Source organism: Rosa rugosa, chromosome 3, assembly GCF_958449725.1.
Source record: "Rosa rugosa chromosome 3, drRosRugo1.1, whole genome shotgun sequence".
NCBI classification, from domain to species: Eukaryota; Viridiplantae; Streptophyta; class Magnoliopsida; order Rosales; family Rosaceae; genus Rosa; species Rosa rugosa.
In genome coordinates, this window is record NC_084822.1 from 51,068,953 (window position 1) to 51,092,026 (window position 23,074).

The 23,074-nt window shown below is 38.2% G+C and overlaps 4 protein-coding genes across 9 annotated transcripts; all 4 read right to left on the reverse strand.

Moving 5' to 3' along the window:
• Nucleotides 1-3,143: 3,143 nt before the first annotated feature.
• On the reverse strand, nt 3,144-6,557 carry LOC133741029 (U-box domain-containing protein 13-like). 2 transcript variants are annotated; one of them, XM_062168960.1, is made up of 3 exons: nt 5,708-6,557; nt 4,226-5,175; nt 3,144-3,515 (listed from the first exon to the last, which is right to left on the reverse strand). In XM_062168960.1, exons 1-2 carry the CDS (start codon nt 6,298-6,300, stop codon nt 4,260-4,262), a joined length of 1,509 nt encoding a protein of 502 aa, XP_062024944.1. In that variant the 5' UTR covers nt 6,301-6,557; the 3' UTR covers nt 3,144-3,515; nt 4,226-4,259. The 2 variants fall into 2 exon arrangements, with proteins under 2 accessions (XP_062024944.1, XP_062024946.1); XM_062168962.1 differs by lacking the exon at nt 3,144-3,515 and having other exon boundaries at nt 4,101-5,175.
• Nucleotides 6,558-8,685: 2,128 nt separating this feature from the next.
• Nucleotides 8,686-13,642, reverse strand: LOC133736647 (chaperone protein ClpB4, mitochondrial). Of its 2 annotated transcripts, none has more exons than XM_062164220.1 (10): nt 13,269-13,642; nt 12,980-13,198; nt 12,638-12,875; nt 12,292-12,487; nt 11,954-12,008; nt 11,567-11,717; nt 11,167-11,475; nt 10,771-11,036; nt 9,764-10,693; nt 8,686-9,642 (listed from the first exon to the last, which is right to left on the reverse strand). In XM_062164220.1, exons 1-10 carry the CDS (start codon nt 13,506-13,508, stop codon nt 9,328-9,330), a joined length of 2,919 nt encoding a protein of 972 aa, XP_062020204.1. In that variant the 5' UTR covers nt 13,509-13,642; the 3' UTR covers nt 8,686-9,327. The 2 variants fall into 2 exon arrangements, with proteins under 2 accessions (XP_062020204.1, XP_062020203.1); XM_062164219.1 differs by having other exon boundaries at nt 12,292-12,499.
• A 130-nt stretch (nt 13,643-13,772) lies between these two features.
• On the reverse strand, nt 13,773-16,365 carry LOC133736648 (B3 domain-containing protein REM5-like). Of its 3 annotated transcripts, none has more exons than XM_062164224.1 (5): nt 16,211-16,365; nt 15,506-15,636; nt 14,690-14,972; nt 14,461-14,579; nt 13,773-14,231 (listed from the first exon to the last, which is right to left on the reverse strand). In XM_062164224.1, exons 2-5 carry the CDS (start codon nt 15,563-15,565, stop codon nt 13,938-13,940), a joined length of 756 nt encoding a protein of 251 aa, XP_062020208.1. In that variant the 5' UTR covers nt 15,566-15,636; nt 16,211-16,365; the 3' UTR covers nt 13,773-13,937. The 3 variants fall into 3 exon arrangements, with proteins under 3 accessions (XP_062020208.1, XP_062020205.1, XP_062020206.1); XM_062164221.1 differs by having other exon boundaries at nt 14,684-14,972; nt 16,211-16,363; XM_062164222.1 differs by having other exon boundaries at nt 14,684-14,972; nt 15,506-15,676; nt 16,211-16,363.
• A 1,197-nt stretch (nt 16,366-17,562) lies between these two features.
• LOC133738766 (signal peptidase complex subunit 2-like) lies at nt 17,563-19,862 on the reverse strand. Of its 2 annotated transcripts, none has more exons than XM_062166379.1 (5): nt 19,683-19,862; nt 19,336-19,487; nt 18,931-19,012; nt 18,088-18,224; nt 17,563-17,890 (listed from the first exon to the last, which is right to left on the reverse strand). In XM_062166379.1, the coding sequence occupies exons 1-5, from the start codon at nt 19,785-19,787 to the stop codon at nt 17,794-17,796; spliced, it is 573 nt and encodes a 190-aa protein (XP_062022363.1). In that variant the 5' UTR covers nt 19,788-19,862; the 3' UTR covers nt 17,563-17,793. The 2 variants fall into 2 exon arrangements, with proteins under 2 accessions (XP_062022363.1, XP_062022362.1); XM_062166378.1 differs by having other exon boundaries at nt 18,085-18,224; nt 19,683-19,860.
• Between the last annotated feature and the right edge of the window lie 3,212 nt (nt 19,863-23,074).

Here is a 23,074-nt window from a genome sequence, read left to right on the forward strand (position 1 = left end):
AAGTCTCTTTCTTTTGGGTACAAGCAGTTTTTAGTTGCAAGACGCCAAAGCAGTTGGCATATAATAAGGGAACAACCTCCTCCTCCTCCTCGTTGCAAGTTTGGTCACATTGCCGTTTGCTCATAACTACGTCACTTCTGTCATCCATCTATACTTAATATCGATTTGTCTCTGTCGAGGAAATTATAGAACACCAGCAACACAAACCTGCATTACATATTTTACTTGTGCCTTTGCCTTTCATATACTAGCATGGGCCTACACACTAGGGCTGCACACGGATTGGGTTGGATCGGTTTTGACTCTAAACCATCTCTATACTAAAGTGAGCGGTTTAAGCATTTTAGACAACCGGTCATTAAAAAAATAAAGCTTGACCCGATCCAATCCAATCCAATTAAAGATGGTTTGGTTCGGTCGGTTAGGCGGTTTTAACCTATATTATATTAACATACTATTTATGAAAAAAAAAATTCTAGTAAAATTCAATCTAAAGAATAAAAATTATATATATATATATATATATTTTTTTTTTTAATCAAGGAAATAACTTTATAGATTATAACTCAATAGAGTTGATTACAATCATATCGTAACACATCCAGAACACTTTCTGGAGCATAATCCAAACAAGAGAAACTTGTGCTAGCCTCAAGCCAGAATGGCCGTTACATACCCTTCCGCTGCCATATACAGACAGAACAAGAAGATGTGGTAGTACCCACAGTGGTACATAGAAATAGTTCAATTCATTGAACACTCCATACTCCGCCATTACAGAATAGCGTGAATCTTCCTTCAGTACTACTTCAGAAGATTCACTAGTACTACAGGTGACAAACACAGATGTAGTTCGAAATAACCCTATGGGATCCCAAATACGAAACCCTGAAGAATTAGAGTCCGTGAGTTTGGTCCACAAACAGACCCAAATACAAGAAGTATCCAAAAATAACCTAGACACCCAAAGAGTTCCAACTAATCTGGGTCTTGGACATGAGTTGGGCCACCCAATAAATCTGGGCCACACATTGGGCCGTGAAAGTGATATGGGCACCCAACTGAAATCCCGCCGTCCTTCTCCTGCACCGATCATGATCGCCGCCGCACGTACAGGCTGCCGGCCGGCCTAATGTCGAACCCTCAGATGCGAAGCCCAGGCCACAGCGTTTTGATATCTTTGGGCCGTCGTCGCTGCCGTGAAAGCCAACGTTGTGTGCCTCAGTGACTTCGCCATAGATCCGACCACCGCGGATCGGAGAGCATAGTATCCCATCACCCCTAGCAGCTCCTCGGATCTGCTCAGTAATCCCAAGTTCGACAAAACATCCTTGAGCCGCCCTCGTCATGGCCGGGCTCAACCTGAAATATCCATCCCAGCAATCAGACACTGGAAGGCCATACCGCCCCAACACCGTAATCCGGTTTTCTGTCGAGATTCCTCTTGAGAAAAACGGAGACCTGGGTCGATCAATTCAATCTGCCGGAGAGATTGATGTGGTTGGGAGTTTGCCGAAAAGAGATGGCTTCGGAGGGCTGAAAGGCCATGAAGTGTGGAGAGAAGAACTCCCCTTAGAGAGGAGGCCGACATCGGCCACCATTGGAGGTTCTCCAGAACGGGGAGTCTAGGGTTTGGAGAGAGCGGCATGATATAAGAATAAAAATTATATTAAATAAGCATAATCTAAATTTAAAATACAATAATCAAATCCAAAACTAATATTCAAAAACCAAAATCTAGAATAGATTCAAAATGATTGAATTATTTGATGGCTTAGCTATAAATACTAGCTTAATATGGTAGTATTAAAGGTTAGAGAATGAGAGATTGAGATATGTGATATGAGAGGATCAAATAAATCGTAGCGATATGGTAGTATATCATTTGAGAATAAAGTTATAATTGAATATTTAGAACTTACTTAGAACGATTGGACAAATGAATATATATATATTTAACACTTTTTCTTATTATATTTCAAACATACCGGTCGGTTCGGGTTCTGCGGTTTAAGCAAAAGAGAAACCAAACCAACCCAATTCATAAATGGTTTGGTTCGGTATTGAACCGGCTTTCAATTTTTAAAGGTAAAAAACCTTAACCAAACCATATTTATCGGTCGGTTTTGACCGGTTTGTACAGTGTTTTGCACACCCCTACTACACACAATGAGTGTAGGGAGGATTTTTTTCTTTTTTTTTCTTCAAGTGTGTGGGGAAGTAGTTAAAAGTAGTGGGGAGTTTCCTCATAGAAACCCACTACGTTTCCACTACTTTTATTTTTATTTTGTTTTTATTTTTATTTTGTAAATTGACTTTATTATCTTTTTTTATTATTTCTGCTTCAAAGTTTTTTAATATATAAAGGGTAAATTAGTAAAAAAATTCAGTTATGGAGAGCAAGCTCTATTCTCTTAATAATAGTATAGATATTGGCATATTTACCTACAGGTTCCAAATTCCCATTGGACAACGACATTGAAATCGCATCATCGAATTTTACCTAAAAGCTATTCCAATTATCAAAAGGGTTTCAAATTACACCTCAATCATATACACTCTCAAGTCTCAACAAAGCTTTAGCGTTACCAGTCGATTTGCATTTACTCGTGCCCATGTATATAACCAAAAAATCAATGACATTGATGAGAACTAAGCTGTAGTCTTTCTTAGTTAGCTAGACAGACAGGTACTTAAAAGTCTTGAACTACCTTTTAGCAAAGCACCTAAAATGGCTCACATGCAAATTCATTTGGTGCATAAACAAATTAAACCAGGACCATGCTGCACCACAATTTAGAAGGACGCTGCAGGACCAAGTCTTCGACCTAGCCACCAAGTTCTGCTTCCATATGGAGCAACATGCTAGTAAATATAATATAATTCGTACATAATTGTACTCAGAATACAAGTGGGCCGAGTGTGTTTAGGTTTGAAAGACACCACTAATGATAAACTATAGTAGATTATCTCATTGAGACGATGCAAAGCACGATCTGCCTTAAATAAAAGGCAAATCCAGATCTGGTTTCATTACGCACATTCTATATTACTGTAAATTATGCATCTTCATGGTCTTATATTCATATATTGTATACACTGCACCCTCAATTTAATCATTCTACTAACCAAATTATACTTGTGCATTGCTCATTAAATTTTTGATGACTTAACAAAACTCCACAGCCCACAGATCATGAATCTTACATTATAAATATTTACACCAAAATCAAGTCACATAGCAGGGACATACTGAGCAAAATAGCCAGATTATGAACTTTTATACAAAGATTACAAAATGCCCATACCGCCATACGGGTACAGCACCGCACTATATGCTAATATTTGTGATATAACTGATCACTCATGGGGACGAAATGTCGATGACCTTTTTTTTTTTTTTTTTTTGGTAATGACTTTGAACAATGATGAACAGCCACCTAGCTCAGCTCAACTCTGAAAACCACAATATCTTGCTTGCTAAAGTCTTCTATTCTGCTCAGATGAAGTCAGATCTGTAAATCAATAATAGAGACCGGCTCAGTAAACAAGGCCAAAGCAAGCAATTGACGATTGATAATGAAACGAGATCGAGAAGGAGGTTGACATTAACAATCCATGTTCTCACTGCAATGCAACTGTGAAATTTTTTTTTTGTTCACTCAAGTTTCAACTCTGTAAATAAATGCAGGGTTCTAAACAAGACTTTTACATATCGAAACAAAAACAAAGGAAATTAAGGTTCCCAGATGGGAATTGAAGAAGGTCCTGACTTCTGACCAGTCCCGCTTTCATGTATTAGAAAATGACCGACACCCCTTCCAACAGAGGTATGGTGTATTAGCAATTTTTAAAATTTGAGTAGGGACTAGGGACAAAGGGTTGGACAAAACTCTACTAATGGGGAGGGGTTGAAAGTTAAGTGACCCCATGACCATTGTGGGGTGTTGGATGATCATAACAAATATTATATGCCTATACCCTCCCCGGTAATTTCCCAATATTGCAAGCCATGCCATTGATCTCAAAGCTTTCATATAGATTCAAGCCAAAATGAGAACGGTAACCAGGAAGCATTTGACACATTTACACAACAAGACTAAACAAGAATTTTACTAGGATAACTATATAAATTTTGAAAAGATTCATACCCTAACAAAAGCTACAGATTAAGGCCTAGAAGCTGGAATAAGAGTATATATGATTGTATGAAAAGAAGACTAACTTCTCAAATTCTTCCCTTCAATCTCCACATCATCTCAAAATGGCAAGCTCTTTGAAGTTGAACTTGAGATGAGTGACTTGAAATGATCTGACGGAACAAAGTCTTGGGGCAAATTGGCTCTCTTCACAATCCTCCTCATGTTGCTCTGCAAACTCTGTTGTACTAATTGCTTTACTGCTTTCCTCTCATCACTCATCATGTCCTCATCCTCTTCCAAACACTCCTTGGAACCTAGATTAGGGTTTGTAGAAGATGATGAAGACCCACAAATTGGAGCAGAAACCGCTCCACTCCCGCCAAAGTTCTGTGAGATCTGTTTTCCTTTGTCCACTCTCAAACACTCCAAGATCCTCGAAGCTCTCTTCTGCGCCAATGTACTACCCAAAAGCGTTAATTCGAGCAATGCTGATCCCACTCCTGCCTCAATCATGGCTTGCCTATCCCCAAACGCCTTGTGTGCCATTACCATTAAAATGTAGGATGCTTTCTCTTGACACCCGGGGGAGTCGTTCCAATTCAATGCATCAACCAATACAGGGAATGCATCGCGCACACTGCTGATTGCTTTTCGGCCTTCAGGAGTAGATACCATGTTGCTTAGAATTGCAAGGATTCTTTCACTCATTTCCATGTCACCCAGTGCATTAAAGAAAAATGGGATCATATCGGTTTCCAGTATATAGGAAACATTGGATGGGAAGATTGAAAGATTGTACAGAGCCCTCAAGGCGTCTTGCTTAGCTTGGCTGCTAATTGTGTTGTCCAAATTCTTGAGGATTTTAAGCAAGAAAGGTATGGCACCTGATGATCCAATAATGGGTTTATTAGAATCCAAAGCACTTAAGCCAAGGAAGTTTGCAATTATTGCTTCGGAGACTGATGAGTTTGGAGATTCAATCAGCTTCAGCATTTTGTGCACAGCACCTGCTTGGAGGATAGCAGCTTTGTTCCTGTAACAGGGGTGGTCCATAAATCATTCACAATGAAATTATTGACTTCACAAAAGTTAAATGCTATTCATTTGCAAATTATAATGACATTAAAACAAATTAACTGAATGCCGGAAAATAATTACAACATAACAAAAGTCGCAAACTTTTTACAGTCCGGCAATTAAGAACCGGGTTGTTTCCGGAAAAAAAAAAATAGATGAGGGGTTTATACTAGAATTCGACCCTCAACACTTCCCTTTCTCCCAATCTAAAGAGAATTGACCTGAAAAGATAGCTTCAATTGACATACGTTCTAATAATAAATACATAAAAAATCTAGATGAAGAAGAAAATGACAGCGGATGAAACAGTATGGCATGAAAATGACAGCAACCAGAATGCGAATTAAACATAAACGAATCCAACTTTTACTGAATTGATTATTGATCAAAGATAGAAGCGGATAAAAACAATTTAAAAAAAAAAAAAGTGCATGCAAGAAATTAAAAGGTATTAGAAATGAGATTGGAGAAAAATTGAAGCAACTCACACATCGTTGCCGATGCCGAGATTGAGCAGAGCATAGAGTGATGCGATCTGATCATCGACGTCATCGGAGTCGTCGAGCATTCCGACGAGCGGCGGAATGACGCCGAGCATCGCAAGTGTGGCTCTCGCTTCGGAGTCTTCCTTGGCCAGCAGTCTGACGTGGCTGGCCGCCTCTCTCCGCTTCTCGACGGCGTCGTTTTCGACCTGCAACTCCCCGGCCACGCGCTTCAGCTCCTCCAATGACTCCACTTTCTTCTTGGTCACCGCGTCGCTCTCGGCCTCCGACCATTCCGCCGCCAGGTTCAGAAGATCCGAGAGCTTCTCGGACTTGGGCTTCGGCTTTGCCTTCTCCGGCTCTTCGGATTGCTTGAGGGTTGATCCGGCGGGAGGACTGGCGGGAGCGGGAGCGGGAGGGGCGGCGGCGTCGGTTTCGTGTCGGTGGCGGTAGCGGGAGCTGGCGCCGCAGCTGACGGCGTCGAAGATTAAGCGGCGGAACGAGGCGGCGGAGAAGGAAGACCAGAGGCGGGAGTGGGCGGTGGTGGAGGGACGGTCTAGGACAATAGATCCGACGTCGTTGCGGTGACACTTGGCCATTTGGTCTGATCGGGTAGTAGCTTCTTCTTCTTCTGCTTCAGTTGTACTAAACTGAACTACATTGCACGGAAACAGGGCAGCCTAAAATGCGAGATACAAGGAGACGCAGAGTAAGATTTTATATATTGTTTATTTAATGCGAAACGCAGAGAGAGGGAGTGTAACTTTGTTTCGTGGCTTGATTATTTATAGCCTGCTCAGTGCCAGCAACAATCTTACTGAGCAGGCACTCATACTGAACTGAAGAGAGAGAAATTAAGGTTTTTCTCTAAAACAAATCCTCTCTTCTCAATAAAAAAGAAAATATAAATCTTTCTCTTAAAAAAAAAAAAAAATGAAATCTTTTTTTTCTTTCTATTCTTTTTATTTGAGTTATTATCAAAAGAGGTCAGTCTATTTATTAAGTATTGAAGTTTTTTTTTTTTGAGATTTTTGAGCTTGAATTATTATAGAAAATTGCGGATTATAATTGTTTGTAACTTTGACATTTTATAATCCCTTCAAATCTGTGCTATAGTATTTTCGGTAACTGACCCCTGATCGATAAACCACTTATTACAACTTCATCTAAGATTTTTGACCTTCAAGTTTTTTGAGATGTTATTTTTGTAAATTATAATATAACCGTCTTTCATAAATTTAAATCACGGGTCAAAAAGTTGCTTATGACTTCTTCGTACTCATAATTATAAATCTATTTTTTAATGACATGAATAACCGACTTGTAACGAATATTAAAATTTTAAATTTTGTCCATAATTTTTATCTGTAAAACTCCTATCTTATCTGTTAAGTATTATTTTACTTGATAGTATATAAATGTTAAAACAAGAGCGCTTATTTTTTTTTGAATCGAAAGAGGTCAACCCGATTTTATAATTTAGCAAGCAGTACCAAACGACACACCCCAATGGAGTCGTCAATAAATAAAAAGTCGTCATTTAGGACTTACAGAGAATCTATTCTAATAAATAAAGAACTCCACAATACAGAGTACACTCACCTTTTAGGAAATCCACGCACTATTATTCTAACAAAACCTAACTACTCAGAAGCTGTCTAAACAAGAGCGCTTAAAACATACAGTACCAACCAGAGTTGGAAAACAAGAATTTTAGTTTTTCTTTTAATTTTGGTTTCCTTTTTTTTTATTTTTTATATTAGAATCCTTTTCTTTGTTTTGAAGACAAGAAAACGAGTCATTTTTCCTCGCTGTGAAAACAAGATTTCTTTATCTCCGATGTAAGTATAAAAAAAAAAAAAAAAGGTTTGGAAAAACGGAAAAAGCTAATTCTGGTTAGTGTGGGGTTGTGTGAACAGTGGGAGGAGAGGGTCTGGTTCCAAAGCAAGCCATTAGTTTTGCATGGGTAACTGTGTAAGGTCGCTATTGTGTAGAGTACTAACACCGTCACTTCCGTCCTTTCAATTATTATCACGCCGTCCAGCTAAACGTGTTGATTAAAGAAGCTTCGTGCAGGCCCCAGAAATGGCCCAAGATCATTTGTACCTTGAAGGTCTACTACTATAACCAGGTAGACAAGCACGTAGAGTATTATGTTGATTTCAGAGAGTGGGTTAGTGTGGAAGTGCGTGCAGCAAATGCTGAGCTTCTCTCCTCTACTTGAGATCAGAGTCCGAGGTTGGGACCTATATGGCTATATTGGATTGGATTCATTCGTTCTTCTAATTTGGGCTCCTCGGTGGTTTTGTTTGTGTTCGAGTTTCACATAACAAAATCAATATTTCAATGCCAACTAGATGTTCTATGATTTGTTTTACATGTTCATCTACAGCCATATGTCGTCTGATTTGTTTCTTTGTTGTTGCCAGTGGATGTACGATCATACACGCTTTTTTCTATTTACTTGGAGTTAACCTTGGGTAATTTGTCATGATTTGCATAATTCATATTCTGCTACTTCAAAGCAAAAGTTAACTGATTCATAGTACATTATATAATTATTAGTGACAGTGATAAGAATCGTTGGATTAAAAAGTAGAGTGATTATTAAATTGCCCAAGTCTAGCAGATATAATTATCAATTGTTGGGTAATGCCGTGCATATAGTTCCGTGATCCATCCCGTGACTTGTTTGGGGCCTTGTATTCATGATTGAGTATAATGAAATGATGAGTAAATTATTTTCCTTCAAAAAAAAAAATACAAGTTTGGTGTAGATTTTCTTGAAAGCCAAGTAAAGTTGTATAACCTGTATTGTAAGATGGGGAGGAGCCAAGGATGTATCAATCATCTTGGGCTGAGGGAGGTCCAAGAGAGTACAGACGGCTCGCATTCATGAAAACCAGCCAAAATGCATGCCACGCGATCCATCTATAGACTATCTGGTTATATGATTCATCAAGAAGAAGAAGAAGAAGTATGTGTTGATTGTACAAGGCCAGGAGAATGTTGTGGATTCACATTTGTATAACAAGTCAGCAAACAAGTGTCAACATATATTCTCCTTGTTTACCAGTTGGATGATGCCTGCCAAACTAAAGCACACTGGAAAGGCTCCCTTAACTTTTGTGTTGTTTTCTCCATTTCCAAACTGTATCAAAGTCCACCCAAATTTTGGGTTACCGCTCTAACATTCCTCTAATTGGATAGACGAGGATGGATCGAGTTCCATATACAGTTTGGTTGGTTTCGCGCCATTGTCATCCATGCATTGTCCAGTGTCTACTAGTGCCCTCTAAGTCCTACTTACACCCTTTATATACACAATTATTGTCCTTCTGTTTTGTTTATTTTGGGTACCCACAAACATGAGCTACCCCTTGGTTAATGGGCTCTGTATATGGAAAAAGAGGAGATGCTATCCACGATGAGGCCGTGTTCATTGTCTCCCACATCTTTTTCATGTTCAGCCTTCACCTCTCGTTTTTCTTCCTTTTCTAGTTTTCTCACAATCTCGCTTGAACATTTACTGTAAATCCTACTTTTGTAAGACCAGAAAGTCTTCACGTACAGACGTACTAAAACAAACCTGTTCTTCTGCTAATGTACAATTCAGAATTCCAAAATCAGTCATTCGCAACCATGTCATCTACACTAGAAGAAGCATTCTCCAATTTCCTGATGCGCAACCTCTTCTGTGGAGGAATATCTTTGGCGGATGGGGACACCTCAGCATCAACAATGATCGCATCCTCCTCACTGAAATCGCCTCTCAACAGTCCCATTGCAATTTCATTCTCAACCAGCTGCTGTATCACCCTCTTTACTGGCCTTGCTCCAAAGTTCGGATCAAAGCCCAATTTACCAAGAAGCTCCACAGCTTCCTTTGTATAATGAAGCTCGATTTTCTTTTGCTTCAGCCTATCTTTAACCCGGTTCATCTGCAATAGGAAATGAAGCATTTTAAATATTTCAAATTTTCAAATATGAGTCACTAAGAAAAGGACAACTAACTTAGATCACAACTGAAAGTAAAAGCATTACTCGTAGAAGATTGATCACCTGTATGTCAACAATGTTACAGATCTCTTTGGAGTCCAAAGGCTGGAACACGATAAACTCATCAACTCGATTCAAAAACTCAGGGCGGAAAGTATGTCTCGCCAATTCAACCACTTGTCTTTTCATCAACTCATAAACTGCATCCTTGCTGTCTTGAGTATTACGAAGAGTTTCAAGTATATAGTGGGAGCCAAGATTTGAGGTCATTATCACAACACAATTGGTGAAGCTTACAGTCCTTCCTTGTGAGTCGGTTATCCTTCCATCATCCAGCAATTGTAACAAAATATTGAACACATCCTGATGTGCTTTCTCTATTTCATCGAATAGCACTACACAATAGGGTCTTCGACGAACCACTTCTGTTAGTTGTCCACCTTCTTCATAACCAACATAACCAGGCGGAGCACCCACCAAACGTGAAACTGCATGCTTTTCCATGTACTCACTCATATCAATCCTAACCAGAGCATTTTCTGTGTTGAAGAGATAGCTGGCCAAGGCCTTTGCAAGCTCTGTTTTCCCCACACCAGTAGGTCCCAAAAACATGAAACTTGCAATAGGTCGGTTTGGGTCTGATAGACCAGCCCTTGAACGTCTGATTGCATCAGCTACCGATTTCACGGCTATATCTTGACCCACTACCCTCTTATGAAGCACCTGTTCTAGCATGACTAGCTTGTCTCTTTCCGACTGTTGAAGGTTTGACAAGGGTATACCAGTCCATTTGCTTACAATCTCAGCAATATCAAGATCGGTGACTTCTTCTCGTAGGAAAGATTTTCCAGACTTCTGGTACTCAGAAAGGTTTTTCTCAGCCTCTTCTAACTGGCGCTGCAGGGACATTAGAGTTCCATATTTGAGCTCAGCAGCACGACTTAGGTCATATGCACGTTCAGCAGCTTCCATCTCTTGGTTTACTCTATCAATCTACAAAATTAAGAACCCATATATCAGAAAATCAAGCCATTAAATGATGCACATTTCCAGACAAGATTGAGGAATACCTCTTCTTTAATTGATCGTATTCGAGTCATGAGAGCCTTCTCACGATCCCACTGTTCATTAAATTCTTTTTGTTTCTGTTTGAGCAATGCGAGGTCACTCTCCAGCTTGCTTAACCTTTCTTTCGATGATTTATCTGTGTCATTTTGCAAAGACAGCTTCTCCATCTCCAACTTCAGTACAGCTCTGTCTACCTCATCTAACTCAGTTGGCTTGGATGTGATCTCCATTTTCAGCTTTGCAGCAGCTTCATCAACAAGATCAATGGCTGAAATAAAGAAGCTAAGTTACAAACTAAAACAGGGATAGCTGGAAAATAATGCTATATAATAATGGCTCCAAGCCTCTAAGAAAAAAGAAAGAGAGTTAAACTGAAGGCTATAAGCCTATAACCATACCTTTGTCAGGCAAAAATCGTTCTGTAATGTATCTGTCAGAAAGAACTGCTGCAGAAACAAGGGCACTATCTGATATTTTCACACCATGATGCAGCTCGTACCGCTCACGCAACCCACGAAGAATGGATATTGTGTCTTCGACAGATGGCTGACCACAAAAAACCTGCTGAAACCTACGCTCCAGTGCAGGATCCTTCTCAATGTATTTTCTGTACTCATTCAAAGTGGTTGCTCCTATACACCGTAGTTCACCCCGCCCAAGCATTGGTTTCAACAAGTTCCCAGCATCCATTGCACCACTTGTAGCCCCTAACAAAAACAATCATGTACAAGAATATAAAAAGACAATCTCACAGATTAACTACAAAATAACTAGCTTTGCCAGAAGAAGAACACACACCTGCTCCTACAACAGTATGAATCTCATCAATGAATAATATGATCTGTCCATTTGAAGCAGTAACTTCCTTCAATACAGCTTTCAATCTTTCCTCAAAGTCACCGCGAAACTTGGCTCCAGCGACCAATGAACCCATATCTAAAGAAATCAACTGAGGATACAAGGCAAAATGCTGATTTAGATCCAAAATAGAACATCAAGGAACTTTTTCATTTAATAGAATAAATTGTGAATAGTTCAGAATGAAATAAATCCATGGTAAAATATTTAGAACGTTGCATATTGCCAACTTAGAACAATTAATGCAAAATTTGGATCCAACTTTAAAGGGCGATAAAGGTATTGAAACTAAAATTTTGTTTTCCACATACAATACAAATGTACTACCTTTCTGTTCAAGAGGGGTTCCGGAACATCCCCACGCACAATCCGTTGAGCTAATCTGCAGACGATATAAAAGGTATACCAAATCAATGAAAGCATGCAGAAAAATGCAGAGGATGCATGATGAATAATCTGGCAAGTATGACACCTGGGGAGCCATAGTTAACTATAGCAGAACATCTAGGTGATTTCACTAACTAAACTGATTTTGCAAAGTGCGCCGGTAGCATTTAGACTAATGCATCAGGTAAAACAATTTACAAGAATAAATCAACAAAAAACTAAGGTTTACATTTTTAGAAGTTACTAAAGAACCAAGATGAAACAACAAATAAACTTACCCTTCAGCGATTGCAGTTTTTCCGACACCAGGCTCTCCAATAATAACAGGATTATTTTTTGTTCTCCTGGACAGTATTTGGATACAACGCCGTATTTCATCATCCCGTCCAATAACTGGATCAAGTTTGCCACGACTGGCGAGCTCAGTCAAGTCGTTCCCATATTTAGTCAAAGCCTCATATTTCCCTTCAGGATCTACGGAAAGAACTAAGGCATGTAAGAATACTCAACAAGCAAAGCATTTTGTTCCTTCAGGATCTAAAAACAATCACTCACTATGTAAGCTCTATGATACTAACTAGTGAACAAAGAATTTGAAACCGACAATTCAAGGTAGAATCATACTTTGATCAGTGACTCTCTGATTTCCACGAACATGTTTAACAGCCTCCTTCAAATCCTTGTCAGTAAGCTGGAGGTTTTTGAACAATTGCTGCCCAAACCGTGTGTCGGACTGAAACGCCAACACAAGGTGCTCCACAGACACAAAATCATCATTCATTTCTTTCTTCTGCCTTCGGGCATTCTCCAACAGAGCGCCGAGATGTGTGCCTATTATAGGTCCACTGGTCGCACCCATCACCTACGACAACAACACAATGTTCAATCTAATCTTTTATAAACAACGAAATGCCCCAATTGGGGATACACCAAAAGCTTTATAATATCTGAGGGAATTGTGTGTACCTTGGGTTGCTGAGCAATGAAGTCATCGGTGGCCTGGAGAACAGTGGTGTTGTCTACACCAGCCTTGGTGAAGATTCTCCTGGCCAAACCATCCTTCTGCTCCAAGACAGCTTTCATCAGGTGCTCAGATTCCACCACTTGTTGCTTGCTATTTCTGGCGGCTTCCACAGCCCCAATTATGCCCTCCCATGCCATCTCAGTGAACTCATTCTGCTGAGCCTGCAAGTACGACTCAAAATTAATCTCAAAATTCATCTCAAAATCAATCAGAAATCGAACATTTGGTGACCTGAGCAGCGCTGCTGGCGGAGTTGAAACGAGGACCCGAAGAGTGAAAGCTCCGACTGAGAGTGTTGGCCACATACTTGGCCGAAACGACGTTGACGGAGCCGCCCATGGAAAACTTGGAGGCAGCCACCGCAGTTTCACGACACCGAGAGAGCGAACTTCTTGAGGTTTTGGAGGCGCCGTTCATGGCCGCCAAAACCATCGCCGATTTGCTGAGCTTCGTCGCTTGCCGGCTAGCCATTTGATCACGAACGAACGAACGAGTAACAATAGAGCCACCGGAATTTCTTTTCTTCGAGTGTGGGTTGGTTGTGGAGAGATGAGAAGAGAGAGAGAGAGTGTGTGTCTTCACTGTCTCTGGCTTGGGCAAGAGGCAAAGAAGAAGGTTATAGAAGAGAGTAGAAATCCGAGTTTCTAGTGTCTACTAGTATTTGCGTTTGTTTTTGTTTTATAACTGACCCAAACCCAATAAAGATTGAGCCCAATAGACCCAAACCCAAGTCTCAAGCTATACTTGGAAATTGGAATTTTGATAAAAAAAACAAGAAGAGAAAATTGAAATTGACAATAAAGCAGCTCCTAGATTAAGTCTGGGGAATGATAATAAATAGCGTAAATACAAGATCATCTCTAATCAAAAGATTTGCAATCATAAAGAAACTGCAGTGAACTAGATTTGCCTATAGTTGCTAGAGTCCACAACTTTAGGACCTGAAAGTAGCACATCTTTGCCTCTGAAGATATGAAGTTGAATCACATTTGGCTTGACAAACTCGAAAACAACCTTGTCCCCAATTGAGATCTTGAACTCCCGGCAACTTTGGGACCAACCTTTTGTCAGCTTCAAACGTTTATCTAAGGTGACATCAGTCTCAACAATCCGTGATCTCTGTTTTGGATCTCGAAGCGTTAGAGACATGTGTCCCTTAAGACCCTCAGCTTTCACTATTTTCTGCGGAATCGTCTGCAATTGGAACATCATTGGTATTAATAAAGAGAATGAAACCAATACAAATGAAATGGCTGACGGATAAAGGATGTTGAGTGAGAATGTGAGATTAATTAACATGGACGATAACCCATTTTGATCATGCTACAAGTGTTTCCACTCAAATGATTCATAAATTCCGATTACAATAGTAAAAAGGTTTTTAGAAACATAATTGGCTAATGAATATGTAGAAAGTACTTACCAGATCATAACGTCTAAATGTCTCCAAAGTTTTCATAAAACATGAATTCCTTGACTGGAACACCGTCAATCCAGTTGGTGTTTCTTCAATTACAGCCTTCCCAGACGTTACTTGATCGCCTATACGGAGCCAAATTGATACAAGATTTAGAGTGAGAGATGTTCTGTCAGATAAAACAGCACACACCAAAATTACTACAAGTGCTCAACATAGTATAACTTACTACTACCATCAGCGAGACTTCTCCTCTTGGATACTTCTAAATCCATTTCACAGGCACTTTCATCATAAATTGTGACATCAAACTTAAGTTTGCCAGTATAATGGAAGACCAAAAAGTCCCCTTCTTCCAAACAATGATACTTCACAAATTTCCGCCAACCCTTACGGAAGAACAAACCACTTTCTCTCTCTTCCAGTGTCACATTCCAACTTTGTCCATTGGGACCTCTAAGAACACATTGGCAAGGTGGTGTTCCCCTTAACTTGTCCACAAACGCAGTTGGCATTTTCTACAAAATGTAATTGCTTCTCAGCTGAATTCACATAACAATATAACTAGACGAGATTTTAGGGTATCAAATCAAAAGAAGGGCATAGTTTCAATTAAAGAGCATTCTGAAGAAGTCTCAGTACAAAGAATTCATATAGTTAATACAAGAATAAGCACTAGTCATAGAAAACAATTTAATCAAAGTGTTTGAAAGCCTTCAATTATAATAGTATCACTAGTCATTGAGTCAATGAGAAAATAAGTTGAGATTATTTAGTAAATGTATACTTCTTCTAAGCTTCTCATCACTTGTTCACCCATAATCGGTGAAACCAATTCATAATCAACACTATTTTGCTAAGGGTGTTACAGATGTTTACCAAAATAAGTGGACTAGTGATGAGATATGACTCACAATCTAATGAGTGGATTAAATCGGACAAAGCCAAGCTGAAAATTAAGTTCTTCTCCAAATGATAAGGAAATCAAAATGAGGAAACTTATGACTGTAGTAATTTCTCTGGAAATCAAAAAAGGAGCCGAAAACATTACCAGTTGTCGGCAGAAATCACCAATGAGGACCGTGAAAAATGCTGGTTTGCTAGCAGCCATTTGAACTTGTGTCAAAGAGTAGAGAGACAAACACCGAGGTTGTCAATTGGTTCTCCAGGGAATACGTGCAGCTATATAATGAGGTCACAATTGCTTCATGTGTTTCCAAAACTTACATTTTCATAAATTATACTGGTAAGTAAAGGAAAAACAGTTATGATGAAATTTAAAAGCATCCTGCCGTGTACAAATAGATAGTTAAATATCTTACTCATTTTTTTTTTTTTTTTTTGAAGGGAAATATCTTACTCATATGGTTTAGAAATTTTTTACATGGGTTTTTTTAGATTAAGACGTGGTTTTAGGCTCAACTCTCTCTGTCTCTCTGCTACCCTCATTTGGATAATAGAAACAGCTTTCAGATGACTTCAGATTATTATAGTGGTTGGTAGGTAAAAGAGCCAAACAAAGGTAAAGGAAAGCATGGCACAAAACACAATCAGAATAGGAGTGAGCAGATGAAAACTCCTAAAACAAAAACTAAAAGAGGCCTAAACTTGAAGGAGAAGAAGAGAAAAAACTACCCTTGAAGAACAAGAGCACAAAATGCAGAACACTCTCAAGCCTAGATTGCAATGTAGATAACTAGGAAGAAAGAAGAAAAGGAACAAGAAACAGTAATGAAGCTAAGAGCAGATAGTGAACCTGAAGGCCGAAGCAGCAGCAGCAGAAGGAGACTGCGGACCACAAGATTTTTCAGGAAATGATGAAATGAAAACGCAAAAGCCTTGCAAACCCAACAGAGAGATAAAACAACAACTACCAAGGCAAAATAAGACTATAAGTTAAAAATATAAAAAAAAAAAAAAAAGCCTGAAAGGAACAGAGCACAAGGACATGACCAGCAGATGAATGAATACCTCCCATCTGTAAAACACTAAAACCGGTTAATAGGTTGCTTGCTCTACTAGTAATCAGGGGCGGAGGGATGAAGGGGCACCCTGGGTCACGTGCCCCAGTCATGTTTCTTGGCAAAAGTTGATTTATATATATATGACCAGGACAAAGAACAAGTTCAGTGCAGCAAGGCTGGCTGCCATGCAAGCAAAGAGAGCAGGTATGTGAGGAAGGAAAGAAGTTTGGAACTTCTTGTTCGGTCTTATTGTGGAAAGTGGAAACCAGGGCCCTAACCTACCAATTGGGCTTTTTCTTTTCTTTTCTTTTCTTTTTATTAGTTTTTGCTTCTTTTTGTCTTTTCTTTTCTATATACTTTTTTCTTCTTTTTTCTTATATATATATATATATATATATATATTTATTATATCAATTCTCATCTTATCAAAAATTATTTAATATATCAATATCTAGAATGGAAAACAGGTTTTGATATCCTATATAATATAATATAATATTATTATATAATATCTTTCATTCCCAAACCTTTTTGACATCAATCATAGAATTGATTACAATTAAAGATTTGTATTTCCTTCTTATTTACAAATTTCTCAATCCAATGCGGAAATGATAAAAAAAAATTAATTACCCATGTATTGCCGCAGTCGAATGAGAACGATATTTTTACTAGTGTAGATGATGGGACTATTATGAAAGTTGAGGATAATTACCGTTGTTAGATAAAAATTACATATACAATTTTTTTTATACTTTGATATTATCAATATTTTTTTTGTGCCCCAGTAAATATAATTTTCTGGCTCCGCCACTGCTAGTAATAGTTTCCCATTCTCCAATGCAATTCAATTCAAACAAAACTATATCAGACTAGTCATTTCTGGTTTCTCTTTTGGTGCTTCTGTCACTTCCTTTTGATTCTTTAAGATCCTGCGCAGAGTTGTTTTAATTTTCTGATAGCCGTTGCTTCTATTGGACCTGATTTGTTGCTTTGGCCTTTCCTCCTACACTAGTTTCTATTTTGGGCCTCTCTAGGCTCCTTTGTGGTTTACTTCTCTGTGAGAGTCGATTAAATATTGTGTGTGCTGAGATTAAACACTCAACATGGTTTGGCCAGCTACAAGAGCATTAAAGAAAGTAAATACTGGGTACGCAAATATCTAGATCAAGTTGAAATAACTAAATACTAAATAGGCTTAGGACCCTGATGAGTGATGTTCATTGTAAATTGGCCTGTATGGTAACTTAGACTACATATTATGCTGAATGACAACACTTCCAAAGGTTCATTCTAAAAGACAACACATACAACAACAGTTCGTTGTGTATGCGAATTGAATCATATGGGAGTTCCCCCAAAACCGGAATTCATTTCACTTGCTCTTCTTTGGTTCTCTTGCATAATCATTTATTAGTCCATCTACTTCCTTCCACAGCAAGCCTTCCACCAATACTCCATCCTCGGTAAACCTGAAACAATTATAGAGCAATAGAGAGGGAGAAAGTAGAGTATTTAGGGCCAATTTGAAACTCCAGGATGCAATGCAAAACATTGGTAAACATATGCTGATATGAACACAAATGAACATTCGTGTGTGTGTGTGTGTGTGTGTGTGAGAGAGAGAGAGAGAGAGAGAGAGAGAGAGAGAGAGAGAGAGAGAAACCACTTAGTAACACTCTTTGTGAATTCCACAGGTTTATTTGCAGAAATTGATTTTGGATCTGCACTTGCTATTGTAAGAGTGTACAAGTCAGAAAATCTTGGTAATTTGGAAGACACCACCAACCCAGTACTAAAGGATCCCTGCAGAAATGAATAAGAAATTAGAAATGGACAACAAAGCCAACTTTCTTTCCTTTCCCAAAGGCAAATATATCCTCCAAGTCACAAATAAATTTAATGTGCATCCCATTTAGAGGATATGACGAACTGTAGCCAGAAATTCTGAGTGATTACACAGATTCCTTCAATTCCGAAATTGTAAATCCAACTCTCTGTGTTTCTAAACATTCTTATTGAGTCTATTTCTATCCCATAGTTAACCAAAATAAGAAACTTTTGGTTACATTGCCATATTGATGTGATAAAGTGTAATGTCATTGCCATATTGATGTGATCAAGTGTAATGTCTGTAAATCTACGTAAGAGTTGGCAAGTTCAGAGTTCAATTATCTAATGCAAGACGGTGTTAAGTAAACAAAGCCAAGATAAAGTTGGAGTGCAACCAAGGCAAAATTTTCAAAATTCTAGCAATAAAGTATATGACCAACTCTTCTTCGGTTCTTCCTCACAACCACGCTATTACCTAAAGGGAATGTTTGGGTAATAGATATTGAACAAAATGTCTGCAAAACCATCTGAATCACTCCCAAAAATAAAAACATCCCTCACAGTATCACTAAGCTATCAATTGACTATCTCATGGCAACTCCATTGAAAAAGTACGAGCGTAACACAATAAAAAAATGAAAAAACATAAAATAAAAAGAAGAGAAGAAACTATGCTTACCACGGGAGGATGAGTGAACAATATTGCATTTTTCTCCTTCATGTAGGAGATCAGATGTAGCACCCCATTGATGACAATATACTTGCCAGAGTCAAAGATTAAACACATTTGAGGGAATTTGAACTAGCATATACTTTCCGATCATGTTCATATACTTTATACCAAGAAATTTGTTTATAAATTCTCCCGAAAACCTCTTTGAAAACCAAATATATCAAATAGCAATAGTTTTCTGATATAAATCTATAAGAGACATGAAAACTAGGGACATAATCACAATAAAATACTGTCGAAAGCAGAAAGCAAAACTAGCGGCTCATTTAGGATTTTCCAACATTGGAAAAAGCAAAGATTTATATGATACAATGTAACCAGAGCTGAATGCTGCCCATTGAAAAAGGATATGATACAATGCAACCAATCAGGAAGTACTGGTTTTCAGGAAATTTCTTCTTGTAGAACTGAGCAAATAGAGCAATGGTTATCACAATGGTTCCAATCAACAACTTCAAGTTACTTAACTTGGTATCCTCCACATATCCCCGACTCGTAACAATCTACACAACCAACCAGTAATACCGCATTACAATCGAAAAATCAGAGAACGAAATCAAACACGGAGATTCATAATCGTACGATATTCCCATCTATATCCATACATGCATATATTGATCGAATTATTTCTGGAATTGAAGCAAAAGATGGAAAAAATGTATGAGAGGAATTGAGATTGAAGAGAAAAAAAGAGCGACCTCGGAGACGGACTCGTCGAGGAGGTGCTTGATGGAACTGTGATCTGAGAGGTTGGCCTTCTTAGGGTTTTTGGGCTTGCTGCTCGCGTCTTTTGTCTCTTGCATTTTGGGATTTCGACCTCTCTCTTTCAATTTTTCAGTGGCTTCTCTCTCTCTCTCTCTCTCTCTCTCTCAAGAGTCTGAGCCTGGGACTGGCTTTTGATTCTACTGCCTCCAGTATTGACATCAACTCCACCTATCAAAGTTCGCCACGCAATAGCTCGTGACACTTTTTTGCCATGTCACTCGCTCATATTTTTCTTTTCCATTTTTCACTCATTAATAATTAGAACTTTTTAGTGATTTGCTTGAATTGTCATTTTTGTAAACAAAATGGTGGTAAAATGTGCTATCAATCTGAGACGGGACCTAATTTGGATAAAATTATCCTCAAGAGATGTTTTCACAAGTGGATGATCGAACGTTGAACCCATTTGAGTATCCAGCTCACATTCACCAAACTTGCATGCGTAGCCAGGTTTCTGCTTAACCAAACCCCTTGGGTTAACGTAATCAAATTTTTGTAACAACTTGCAAGCGAGACGAGTTGAATCGAATATGATGATGATTGAGCTCGGCTCTATAATTTAAATCAAAGGTAAAGATCGTGGGTTTAACGCACTTGATACCCTACTTTTAATGGGTGTGATATATTGTGTTAAATATATGTAAAAATGTTGTACTTGTTGCAAGAGACAACATGCGTAAAGTTTTAGTAGTTAGAGTTGTTCTTGTATCAAGTACTTACTATCCAGTGCCTTCTCTCATTCGGTCTGTGCCCTGTGGTTGGCTTCACGTTGGGGTTTCTTTTGAATGTACCTGAATATCATGCTTAGGGGTGATTCTTCATCTATTATATAAGAACAATACTTAAGGTAAGAGTATGGTATGTTAACATTTTTTATTAGGTCATATGAACACCATGTTGAATGAACTAAATTACTTCACTATTTTAATATAATGGATTGCATATTCATTTAAGAAAGTGAAATGATGCGATGCACAAAGTATCATTTTTTGTGATTAATGCTTCGAGTGTTAGCACTTGGAAATAAAATCTCCACAATGACTTATTTATCTGATTTCAAGTAACTCTTTTTTTTTTTTTGGGTAAAAAGAGGTCATCCCGATATTGTATTTCAGCAAGCAGTACCAACACGACACACCCCAAGGGGCCGTCAGAAAGAGCCATATTACAGAGTACCCTAAAAACCTATTCTAGAAGCAGAATAAGAACCCAACATACCCCAAGTACACCCACCTTTTAAAAATTAAGCACCTTTATTCTAGCAAAGATCTAGCAACTCCGAAGCAAACATAAAAAATTCAACGAAGCAGCTGATCTTTGCGACCTGAAAATAAATTAAATAGAAACAAATGAAGTAGGCGAGTCCTCGCCCACTCCCCCTTCAACTGAAACCGAGGCCACAATAGGACTAGCCTCCTCAACTTGCACCCCTACCACCTCAATGATATTGGCATCTGCAGTCTCAGAAGCCTGACTATGAGTCTTCCATTTTTTCGGACGTTTGGGTTTCACATCAAGAGTCATATCCCGAGCTAGCTTGGACTTATTCTTACTGCCATTCGGTCTTCCCATCTTCTTCTTCTTGGGAGATATCAGAAGATGACCATGCTTATGTTTCAGAGCCAAAGTTAATCCATCCTCAATTGAGAGTCCCGGTTCTGGAAGAGCCAAGAATCGCTTCCCGGTTCTAGCAGATTCATTCAATGTCTTCCGTTTCTTCCCTGACAGAGAAGCCAACTCCTGAATAGTCACATCCTCATCCATAATAACAGGTGAAAGAGCGACAACCACAGGCATTTCCATCTTCTTCATAACATCCATAACAGGAGGGGAGGAAAAAGTACTCACCCAATTCTTCAGTAATGCATTATCTAGCGTTTAAGTGTTATTGCTTCTGGCGTTTGTTATTGTAACTCTAATGTAATGATTTCAAGTAACTCTAATGTAACCCTTATTTAAGTGTTATTGCTTCTGGCGTTGTTATTGTAACGAGATCATATCTGACGTCCTAGTTAATCTCATGTGTTTCTTCTTATTCTATTAAGAGAATAAATTCAAACAAACTATCCATATTAAAATCAAGCGCCAACAATTAGAGCAAATATGAGCTTAATAATTAATACATACTCAATACATTTCTTCACATTGCTCTTTATTGGTGTCTAACTCTCGTTTGTATAAAGTATAAACAATAGATGTGACTTTTTCTGTTGAACACATCGACGATGTGTGGAGTGTAAGAAGAAATCCATACGAGAGTCAAATGACTAAAGAACATAAATGCCTTTAGATGGTCGAGGGATGTCCGTCAAGTACCAAATCACTATCCAATTCTTACAATAAACCTCCTCTTCAATCCTTCGTCTTTTTTTTTTTCTGTTTGATTTGAAAAGAAAGTTTTATAGCAATCATGAACAATTACAATTATTTATACGGGCATCTCATATTTAGACAAATAAAAGGGACATGTAAATTATGAGGAAAAAGCATATAAAAGGGAAATTGATAAAATAAAAACAATGCATGTTCTAATGTTAGAAACTTTCAATTTTCTGTTTCTATTTATTTATTTAGTTATCGTTTTCACCCAATTCCAAAAATGATACTGTTATACAAGCATTTTTTTTTTTGGAACTGAAATTACAAGATTGTTTTCAATTATAAAAACTGTTATACAAGCTTTGAGTATCAAATTAAATCAGCATGGCACCAAAAGAAGAGTGGACATCACGTTCTAATAATAAAAAAAAAATTCAGTATTTGTATTCTATCATAGTATTTTTCTTTTTATTGTTGAAAGGATAGATATAAGTTACAAGTGGTGGCTCCATATTTATTGACTTGGCCCTCAGTCATCAAGCACCATATGTGTCTGAGAAAAACTATAAACTATTTAACTATATGTTAATTTCATGATTGTTAGGAGGAGCTTCATTTTCAACAATCGGTGCTCGTCTCCCTTCTTGTTCGTATTTGTGTATTATAATGACAAGGCCCAAATTTTCACACTGGAGTAGAGCAGCCCAAGTGTTGCTCGCTCACCCTCCCTCTTATTCTGGAAGGGCCACAAGTTGGGCTGAAAACGAGTAAGTGACTTCAACGCGTTGACTGCACTAGCCTATCAAGTACGACCCTAAACATTAATTCGGATAAGAATGTATTTCAGCCAATAAATATAGATATTTTTCCTCCTATAAATTTAAGTTGCAAATATTCGTTTGTCAAGTATTAATGTTAGGTATATTTGGCTCTGATTTATCATATCCACTGATTTTATTCTCATATCTAATTAAATGATGTTTGAATTCAATCATTCTTACATGCA

What these genes read in the sequence shown, in the direction of transcription:
- LOC133738766 (XM_062166378.1), bottom strand. Translation starts at nt 19,787, where the DNA reads ATGCAAGAGACAAAAGACGCGAGCAGCAAGCCCAAAAACCCTAAGAAG. An exon ending in TCGACGAGTCCGTCTCCGAG is followed by an intron (nt 19,488 to 19,682) that starts GTCGCTCTTTTT and finishes TTGGTTGTGTAG; the next exon opens with ATTGTTACGAGTCGGGGATA. An exon ending in ACAAAGAGTGTTACTAAGTG is followed by an intron (nt 17,891 to 18,084) that starts GTTTCTCTCTCT and finishes TAATTGTTTCAG; the next exon opens with GTTTACCGAGGATGGAGTAT.
- LOC133736648 (XM_062164221.1), bottom strand. Translation starts at nt 15,565, where the DNA reads ATGGCTGCTAGCAAACCAGCATTTTTCACGGTCCTCATTGGTGATTTC. An exon ending in AAGTCTCGCTGATGGTAGTA is followed by an intron (nt 14,580 to 14,683) that starts GTAAGTTATACT and finishes GGCTCCGTATAG; the next exon opens with GCGATCAAGTAACGTCTGGG. An exon ending in CATTTAGACGTTATGATCTG is followed by an intron (nt 14,232 to 14,460) that starts GTAAGTACTTTC and finishes TTCCAATTGCAG; the next exon opens with ACGATTCCGCAGAAAATAGT.
- LOC133741029 (XM_062168960.1), bottom strand. Translation starts at nt 6,300, where the DNA reads ATGGCCAAGTGTCACCGCAACGACGTCGGATCTATTGTCCTAGACCGT. An exon ending in CTCGGCATCGGCAACGATGT is followed by an intron (nt 5,176 to 5,707) that starts GTGAGTTGCTTC and finishes CCCCTGTTACAG; the next exon opens with GAACAAAGCTGCTATCCTCC.
- LOC133736647 (XM_062164219.1), bottom strand. Translation starts at nt 13,508, where the DNA reads ATGGCTAGCCGGCAAGCGACGAAGCTCAGCAAATCGGCGATGGTTTTG. An exon ending in AAAACTGCAATCGCTGAAGG is followed by an intron (nt 12,009 to 12,291) that starts GTAAGTTTATTT and finishes TATCGTCTGCAG; the next exon opens with ATTAGCTCAACGGATTGTGC. An exon ending in ACGATTTTTGCCTGACAAAG is followed by an intron (nt 11,037 to 11,166) that starts GTATGGTTATAG and finishes TCTTTATTTCAG; the next exon opens with CCATTGATCTTGTTGATGAA.